The sequence below is a fragment of the Chrysochloris asiatica genome, unplaced genomic scaffold (genome assembly GCF_000296735.1).
Source record: "Chrysochloris asiatica unplaced genomic scaffold, ChrAsi1.0 scaffold00033, whole genome shotgun sequence".
Classification (NCBI taxonomy): Eukaryota; Metazoa; Chordata; class Mammalia; order Afrosoricida; family Chrysochloridae; genus Chrysochloris; species Chrysochloris asiatica.
Genome location: NW_006408551.1, coordinates 19,784,389 through 19,794,369, shown reverse-complemented (window position 1 = coordinate 19,794,369; position 9,981 = coordinate 19,784,389). Strand labels below are relative to the sequence as shown.

Sequence of the window (9,981 nt, the reverse complement as noted above, 5' to 3'; positions counted from 1 at the left end):
AGCCTCAGAAACTCTATGAAGAGTCGGTATGAGTCAGAACCAATGCCACGGCACACCACCACCACTATGCTGTGATTATCAATATTGCCTTCTTTGTCCACCTCTTACATTGGGGCTGATAAACCACACTTGTTGCCATTAGAAGAAATGGGACTCATTGCCATCCTTGGAAGAACTGAGGATGGTAATCCATGAGGCATTCACTTTGGTGGCTCCCTAGTCCCTAGACAATTTTTTATTTATTAAAAAGTTTTTGTTGTGAATTGAGTGATAGTTTATATGGGAGAACATTGGTTTTACACTCATTCTGTCGTATTTCATTTCATCACAATGATTGCAGTCCCCTCCATGCATCATCATTCAACAGCATTTGCTTCTATTCCCTCTGGCTTTTTCTTTTTTTTTTGAATATACACAAAAACATTCAGGAATACATAATCATTTAAACAACTAACCAAAGGGCACATTCTGCAAGCCTGCCTCCTGACTGCCATCACACAGCCTTTCTCTTTTCATGAGTCTGGAGTCCTTAGATGCTCTATCTCTCCATGCCTAGACAATTTTTTTTGTGTGTATAGTTCCTTGGTAAACATTTGATAGGGAAAGAGGCAGAGCAAGAAGAAGGATTTGACATGGGATAATTATAAAACCATCAGGTATTATGAGCAGGTCACAGAGCGTTTCCCACTCTACTCCTTGGTTGAATTTTTCTGAGATTCTAATTAAAGGAGATTTTTCATATGGGGAATAATAATAATAATAAAAACATGGCCTCCTAGAGATCAGGCTCTCTTATTGGCATGGCATTCTATAACTGTTAAAATAATGAACCCTAATATGGTATGCAACTGAAGTTTTGTTTTGGAAACTGTAGTCCAACCCTACCAGTAATCTTGAGCTCTTACCTAATGTCACAGATGGTGTGGTCAACTTTTTTTGATTATAAAGCAAGTTCTAAAAAAAAAACAACAGAGCAACCAAAGTGTTCTTCTTGTATATAAACTGTAAGTCATTTGTCATAGCATCCGTGGAGAGGTTACTTTGAGGGCTAAAATAAATAGGTTATCCTCTCATCTAACCAACGTTAGTAACTCTCTGGCTGCTGCTGGTGACAGGAGCCCAGAGTAGGGCTGAGGGAAATGTGGGTGAATTGCATTTTGAGGTCTGGGTTGCTGCTTGTCACCCTGTCTCTTGCCACTGCCAAGCACAAGCAAACTTCCTTCACCAAAAGTTGCTGCTCAAAGGGAACTCTGACCCACGCTGTGGACAGTCTCTTTATCAAGACAGCATGGCTCAAAGCAACCATTCCAGTAAGTATTAGACACTGCTTAGAATATTCATAATCCTGGACAAGACTTATTTCTCTTTGTTTTGTTGCAGGAAGATCACATAAAAAATATAAGACTATTAAAAAAGAAAACAAAAAAGCTCTTCATGGTAAGTCAGAGAGTGTTTTTCCTTTTAACTTTTCTACTTGTTTGGTTTCTTTTGCCTACAGTTTTATTCTTCCAGATGATCATTAAGTAATAATCAGGAGGATGTGTCCATGCCATTTTAAAATGAAAACTATTAATAGTTTACCTCACACAATGTCTTAAATCTTACTTATAGAAAAATTGCAGATTTCAAGAACAGATTCTGTCCTTCTTCATGGAAGATGTTTTTGGCCACCTCCAATTAAAGAGTTGCAAGGAAATACACTTTGTGCAAGACTTCCACAGTCTTAGGCAGAAGTTGAGTCATTGTGTAAGTATGTGCAGCAATACACATATAACATTCCTTCATTTTATGATTTCCACGTCAAATATTTCTCAAGCATTATTCTAGGCTGATATTTTTCTTCATTTCTCTCTCTCTCTCTCTTTCTCTTTTAAGTTTCATATTGAGAGTTTTAAACTGCCTTTTTGTTATCTGTGTAAGTTCTATAGAGGTACCCTTTCTAAGGCAGAATCAAAGCAAACTTGCAAGGAAATACACTTTGTGCAAGTTGAGTTGATTCTGCCATTTAGTTGATTTTGACTCATAGTGACCCTACGTAGGATTTCAGAGACCATTAATCTTTATGGGATCAGACTTTGCAATCAGCAATCAAATGCTTATTTTAGGGAGTATGTCTTCTTCGGTACCTAGATGAATCTAAATCACGGTAATGACACTCTCACAGGAAACAATGGGGAATGAACTAAGACGGTAGAAGTAACTACATTTCTACAAAAGCCTCCACGATAATAGTAGACCAGTGCTGACCAGGGGGTGGGAGTGAAGGAGGAGAAAGAATCTATGTAATATTAGTTAATTGTCTCTGAGAGGACGTTGAATCTTTCCTGTAACCTTGCTCGGCTCCACATATGTTTTCTTGAGCTTCCTGTGGTAGTGTCTTGCAGACAGTGCTAACTGGAGTAGGTTTTGGGATGCAAGATGGAGAAAAACTTTCTACTCTTAGAGGAATGGTTATGGAGACTTTAACACAGGGCAGTGGAAGTTTCATTTTCTGTTAAATGTTGGGTGTTTCTTCTTGTGGTCCATTACGTGCCCAGTAACACAAATTCCAGCACATAGGGCAGTGGCATTTTTGAGTGTGATTTCGTTAGTTAGGTAAAATGTTTGGAGAATTTACATTCATTTTTTCTTTTGTTAGTTTATATTGAAATTATGCCCTTGCTTGGGATTTAGGTTGCATGGTCTTTCATAAATTTTCATATTCCATTAAAACAACAATCAAAATTATAACTTAGTACTCTTTGTAAACAAACAGAGAATGATCTGGACCGTATTCTCTTTCCTGAAATAATGGAAAGATCAACACTTATCTTAGGTTTATTCTATACATGTCTTTAAGGAGTCTTGTTGGCAATGTGTGTTATGCATTGGGTTGCTAACTACAAGGTTGGAGGTTCAAACCCACCAGCCACTCACCAGAGAAAGATGAGACTGTCTGATCCTGTAAAGATTTACAGTTTCAGAAACCCTATGTAGGGTTGCTATGAGTCAGAATTGAATAAATGGCAGTGGTGGGAAATCTATGTTGGTGTTATTGTGTGCAGTGGAGTCGTGTCTCACTCATAGCAAACTTGTATAGGTTTTCTAAGGGCGGCTGGTGGATTTGGACTGCTGATCTTGTGGTTCCTAGTCCAGTGTTTATTCTACAGTCCTACACCAGGGCTCAGGTAATCTACAAGGATATATTACTATGGTAGTGAATAGTTACAAATATTCTCTTAAATTTAAGTTGAATGATTGTTCAGTTTAAATTTTCCTTTATGGTCAGATGATTAGGTTATTTATTATTACCTCAGTAAAGAGAGTTTTGATCACTAAAAACTCTAAGTTGTTGTTGTTAAGTGCTGTTGAATTGATTCTGACTCATAGTGACCTTGTATAGAGTTTCCAAGGATCAGCTAGTGAGTTTGAACTAATTTTGTACTTAGCAGTTCAGTGCTTTTCTTATTGCGCCACATCAGTACTCCTAAGTGAGAGAGAGTAATTCATTGAAAGACTCTATATTATGGGAAACTATGAAAATGAGGAGAGTGGGGTACTATAGGCTAAGGGTCAGTGGTTCCAATCCACCATCTGCTCCTCGGACACTTTATACAAGGTTGCTATGAATTGGAATCAACTTGACGACACTTAACACAACAGCAGCAGGGCAGTCAGTGTAGGTTTGTGTGAAGTCATCCAAAGGGACAACAGAGTCTTTCACAATTCGGTATCTGAAGGAAAGAGAGCCTCTGCAGGCTTTTAAAAGTGGAGTTTATAAAAAGTTCCTTCATTTCCTTTTCTGGGGTTCTGGTGTGGTACTGTGAAATAAGCACTGGATTGTTAACCACAAGATCGGTGGTTCAAACCCACCAGCTGCTCCTTGGAAACTATATTGAGGGTTGCTATGAGTCAGAATTGACTCGACAGCACTTAATAGCACCAACATTTTTGTTTCTGCTAGAGTTTTTGACTCTCTCTTTAGTTACATTTGCCATCCCATTTAGTGTTCTTTTATGTGAAATCTGTTATAATGTTAGACACTATAGAAAATCTCAGTGATACAGTACAGTGTATATGAGCACCTGTGACCTCCAAATTCATATGTGATTTTACCAGTGATCCTATGTTCTTGGCTCGAATAGTTAGAGAACCCATACAAACACTTATTCCAAATGAAAAGCTTAGAAGGTATAGCTCTTTCTTGGAACTCTGGGTTTTTTTATTTGCTTTTGAAAAAGTTTTTTCTTTTCTTTTCTGTTTCTCCCCTCAATCTGTCCATTAGGATTCATTCATATTTAGGGGCTATGGAAACAGTGTGACTCATTCTCACTGGTTGTTTTGGCTTACCAAGGTGGCTGGCTCCCCCTTATGGCCAAATATGAGCACATCATCTGACCAACCTCTACAAAAGCCAATGTCTGAGTTTATTTCAACTCTTAACAACCGTATAGAAGAGAGCAGAATTGCACCTTAGGGTTTCCAAAACTGTAAACCTTTATGGGAGCAGACAGCCTGATCTTTCTCCTATGAAGGTAGCAGCCCAATGTTTAACTGACTGTGCCACCAGGGCTCATCAATCTCTAATAGAGTTAAGAATTTGAGTCTCCATCACAAGTTGACACTTGTTTGCTTTTGTTGTTTGTCACACAAGCTATGGAGTGCATAACCTGGAGAATATCAATGACTGTGAAAGTGTAAAGAAAGAAGGTGATAGGAATAACCTGAACTTTAGAAAGTATCCTCAGACATTGATTTAGAAACTAGTGTTTAATCTTTTGACCAATTATAGTTTGATAATTTTGGCAGCAGAGGTTGCCACCTATTTAATATAAATTTACTGAGTATTTGCTCTATGAGGAACTCTGAATTAGTAGCTGAGTAGGGTTAGCAAAAAGAAGAATGAAGTCCTTGGCAACTTTAATCTTTTCTCCGTTGATAAGAATGTTGTTTATTGGTCCAGTGGTGAGGATTTTTGTTTTCTTTACATTGAGATGAAATCCATACTGAAGGCTGTGCTCTTTGATCATCAGTAAATGTTTTAAGTCGTCTTCACTTTCAGCAAGCAATGTTGTATCATCTGCATATCATAGGTTGTTAGTATCTTCCTCCAATTGTGATGCCACATTTTTCTTCATATAACACAGTTTTTGGGATGATTTGCTCAGCATACAGGTTGAATAAGTATGGTGAAGGAATACAAACTTGTCGCACACCTTTGTTAATTTTAAACCATTCAGTGTTCCCATGTTCTGTTCAAACAACAGCTTCTTGGTCCAGGTACAGATTCCTCATGAGTACAATTAAGTGTTCCAGAATATTCATACTTCATAATGTTGTCCATAGCTTGTCATGATCCACACAATCAAAAGCCTTTGGGTAGTCAATAAAGCATAGGAAAACATCTCTGATATTCTCTGCTTTCAGCCAAGATCCATTGGATATCAGCAGTGATATCTGTCATTCCACGTCCTCTTCTGAATCCAGCTTGAATGTCTGGAATTTCTCTGTCAATGTATGATTGTAGCTGGTTCTGTATTACCTTTACTCTCCACCCCCATCCTCCCCCCAACCCTGGATCTAGGCTCCCTCTTGAAAACTTGTAAGCAAGTCACTTCTTGCCTTTGTAACCCCACAATTTTGGGTAGCCAATGTCCAAATTGCCCATCCCTGTCTACCCTATGTATTGAGGGGGTGGGAATGATCCTTGCTGTAAAGATTTGTTCCCTCTTTTGAGCTACTGTATCCATAGGTGTAGGTCAAGTTCATCAAAATGTATCAGATTACTCTTTTTTCCCTCTTCTTTCTTCTTCTAATTGAGCTCTGATTATCCAGCCATTGAAGCCAGGTCAAGTGGGTACTATCTGCAAGTGTGCATGTTCTTGTGCATATGCCCTCTCTTCTTATCAGCTGGATGCTTCATTCTCCACTCTAGTCCTCTGTGTCTATGTCACTGACTCTGGACCCAGAAGTCCTCAGGTCACCAAACTGCTGGCCAACCAGGACTTCACCCGGGTTCACAGGAGTCTATTGAATGTGGTTGGACTTAGCTTGCGGCTTCATTGTTGTTTTTTCCTCACTTCCCCTTATCAGTGACCAACATGGTCACCAGTCAGAGCATGTGTCTACTCGTGTATTCTTATTGAGTCTTAGTTTTGGAAGGGGACTTGCCCTTAGGTGACCTGACCTGTTTTGTTGTTGTTGTTAGGTGCCATTGAGTTGTTACTGACTCATAGTGACCCTTATGCACAGCAGAACAAAACACTGCCTGATCTTGGGCCAACCTCATTACTGTTGCCACACTTGAGTCCATTGATGCTGCCACTTGGCAAATCCATCTCGTTTGGGGTCTTCCTCTTTTTCTCTGACCCTCCATCTTAACAAACATGATATCCTTCTCCAGCGACTGGTCCCTCCTGACAATATGTTCAATGTATGAGAGACGAAGTTTGGCCATCCTGGCCTCCAAGGAACATTCTGGCTGCACTTCTTCCAACACAGATCTGTTGGTACTTTTGCATGGCACTTTCAATATTCTCCTCCAACACCGTAACTCAGAAGCATCAATTCTTCTACGGTCTTCATTATTCAATGTCCAGCTTTCACATGCATATGAGGTTATTGAAATATCTGCTGATCAGTTCTCAACTGAAGACTCAAGACGCCTGTATATTTCTGGAGCTTTCTCCTTTCTGGTACTCTGTCCTATGATTTCCAGCTGTCTTGTCTACAAGGCGCCCAGCTCACTCTCTTCAACTAAACTAATGCTGTTCTCCACCTACATTTTCCCTCACTGTTCTGCAACTTTTCCAGGATATTAGCTATTTAGTAAAGCTGAGGAAATTGTATGGTTCTCTGTAACTGTTTCTTTTCTTACCTTATGTTAATATATTGCAAGCTTTTTTTCATTTGCTTCAGATGGGAATATAAATATGGTCCTTATTTCTTCATCTTTTATTTTGTTTATTGTTAAACAATATTTTATTTATGAAAAAAAATTATTGAAAATTTCAAGCATATCCAAAGCTGGAGAAAGAATCAGAAATGAAATAAATGAACCTCCATGTATCACTCAGCTTGTTTGGATTCATCTACTCCCCCAAATTGCCCAACCCTGGATTGCTTCGTAGAAAATCCCAAAAATCATATAATGTCATCCATAACTATATCATTATTTATTTCTAAAAGATTTGAACACATTCTTTATAAACACACACATTACATTGCTTTTATCAGACCTAAAATATTAGCATTGATTCCCTAATATTGAGCCATTATTCAAATTTCCTGATTGTATTAAATTTTTTATAAGTAAATTTGTTTGAATCAAGATTGAAACAAGGTCTAAATATTGCAGTTGGTTAACATGTCTATTCTCTTCCTTTTAGTAGAAAGATCCCCTCCATATTTCTCCTTGTCTTATCCTTTTCCTCCTTTCTTCTCTTCCCTTCTCCTTCTCTTTGCAATTCATTTGTTAAGGAAATCAGTCGTTGCCTATAATTTTCTGATTGTGTTTTCTGCTTATTTCTTACACACTGGTATTATGTAGAGAGACTCAATCAAAACCACAGCTGAAGCTTTAGTAAGTTCACTTGTGCATTTTCATTAAGAGGCATAGACTATGTGATCTCTGTTTTTGTGATTTTAGCAAGTATTGATAATTATTGTCTAGATCCATTAATTCATAAAAGGTTGTAAAATTATATTTAAGCTTTTTTTATTGTGCCTTCTTTTTTTCATAAGCTGGAACAGTTCTGTAAACAGATCCTACCTGTGACTATTTGATTGTCCTGAGGGGCTATCATATAAAAAATACAGGCAGGATAAATGCTTGATTCTTTTTCTTTGTTTACCAGCTTTCAGAATGAGAAATTAGTTTTCTAACATTTTCTAAAAGTGCCCAATGAATTGTTGTCATTTTTGCCCCTTGAGTATCATTATCAACTCATGTTCTTAATTTATTTTTAATTTTTATGGTATTTTTCTGATTTCTCTAAGCCTTTTGGGATTCTTTGCATGTCTCTTAAGATTGGCATCTTCCTCAGCCTCTCTTAAGATGTTGTTGTTGTTGTTGTTGTTAAGATACAGCATGGTAATTATCATGGAAGGCCTCAAGGTCTGCAATCACAGGGATCACTGCATTTTCATGTCATCTCATTATTTTTGGCAACGTTATAAGATTTTTGCATTTAATATAATGTGTTTTTTTTCTTCAGTTAGCTTGATTTGATATAATTATTCAAAGAAAAAATGTTTTTTATTTTAAATTATTTTTCTAACCATGATATTTGGAAAATTGGCCTATGTATACATAGGAAAAAATTATCCAGATTTTTATAGGACTCAAATATTTTCAGACTTGAAAGGGAACTTGACAGTTGCCTATTTGAATTCATAAAATAATTTTGTGCAATTGCTATTGATTAAACTTGAAACTGAAAAAAAGTCCATTAATTTTCAAGATCTTATCATTTCACTTATTAACATTTTTAGAACCTGAACGGTAATTGGTAATTTGAAAGCTACATTTATTCTTGTTGATTGTGTGTAATTTTAAAGTCTGATTAGTATTGGCAAATTACATATTTGTATCTCCATTTCTTGTAGTGATTTTGATAAATAATTTGTATCATCATTGAAACTAGCATATTAACTTGTAAAAGCTTGCCAATTAATTAGTCTTGTAATTACAGATGCTTATTTATTTATTTTAAGTTGAAATTGGTTGAACTAATAAAGCAAGAACTGGAATGTGAAACCAACCCTTATTCTTTGATTAACTTTAAAGTTAAAAATCCTAGGTCTACACTGTTGTTGTTGTTAAGTGCTGTCAAGTCGATTCCAACTTGTACCGACCCTGTTTAGGGTTTCCAAGGAACAGTTGGTTGGTTTGAACTGCCGACCTTGTAGTTTGCAGTCCAGCCTGATAGTACAGATAGATCTAAGTTAAAATCCCAGGACTGGCATTTATTGGTGATGTACTTGGCTATCGATGGACTCAAGCATGGCAGCAGTAGTGGGGTTGGCCCAGGATCGGGCAGTGTTTCCGTCTGCTGTGGATAGGGTCTCTATGAGTTGGTGCTGACTTGATGGCACCTAACAACAACAACAACTTGGATATAAGTTTCCTATCTTATTAATGGGAGACCTGATGTGGTTCTGTGGGATAGTGCACTGGACTGAAAGGTTGGTTTGAAATACAAGGTCAATGGTTCAAACCCACCAGCAGCTCTCGGAAACCCTATACAGGGTTACTATGGATAGGAACCAACTAGATAGCACTTAACAACAATGGCAATCTTAAGGACTAACAAGAGCAATAATGTTAATCTCATCTTGTAGTTCTTGGGATATTTAAATCACATAATATGAGAATAAGTCAAAAAATATCGCAAATGGGTGTTCTATTTCATACATGCATAGGTTTGTCCCAAATAAAGCATGTTTAAACATGTCTTTAAGATCAGTGGATGACTGGGAAAAATTTCCTCAGTGATATATTTGCTTTAATTTTTTTGTTGTTGTTAGGTGCCTTTGAGTTGGTTCTGACTCAGAGCGACCCTGTACACAACAGAACAAAACATTTCCCAGTTCTGTATCATCCTCACAATTGTTGTTAGTCTTGAGCCCATTGCTGCTACCACTACACCAAATAATCTTGTTGGGGCTCTTCCTCTTTTTCTTTGACCATACACTTTACTAAGCATGATGTCCTTCTCCAGGGACTGGTCTCTGCTGATACTGTGCTCTAAGTGTGAGACAAAAAGTCTCACCATCCTGGCTTCTAAGGAGCATTTTGGCTGTACTTCTCCCAACACAAATTTATATTTGTTCTTCTAGTAGTCCATGGTACTTTCAAAAAATTATTCTCCAACACCATAAATCAAATGCATCAATTCTTCTATGGTCTTCCTTATTCATTGTACAGCTTTCACATGCATATTGTTGCTGTTGTTATGTGCTGTGGAGTCGGCACATAACAACAACCCTGTACAGGGTTTC

General features: G+C 37.5%; 1 protein-coding gene across 1 annotated transcript in view; it reads left to right on the top strand.

Moving 5' to 3' along the window:
* The first annotated feature begins 1,114 nt into the window (after window positions 1–1,114).
* Window positions 1,115–9,981, top strand: part of IL26 (interleukin 26) — a 31,124-nt gene continuing 22,257 nt past the window's right edge. The window contains exons 1-3 of the mRNA XM_006859612.1: window positions 1,115–1,310; window positions 1,381–1,437; window positions 1,612–1,746. Coding sequence (XP_006859674.1) covers window positions 1,140–1,310; window positions 1,381–1,437; window positions 1,612–1,746 — 363 coding nt within the window. The 5' untranslated portion in view covers window positions 1,115–1,139. The remainder of the gene's footprint in view (window positions 1,311–1,380; window positions 1,438–1,611; window positions 1,747–9,981) is intronic.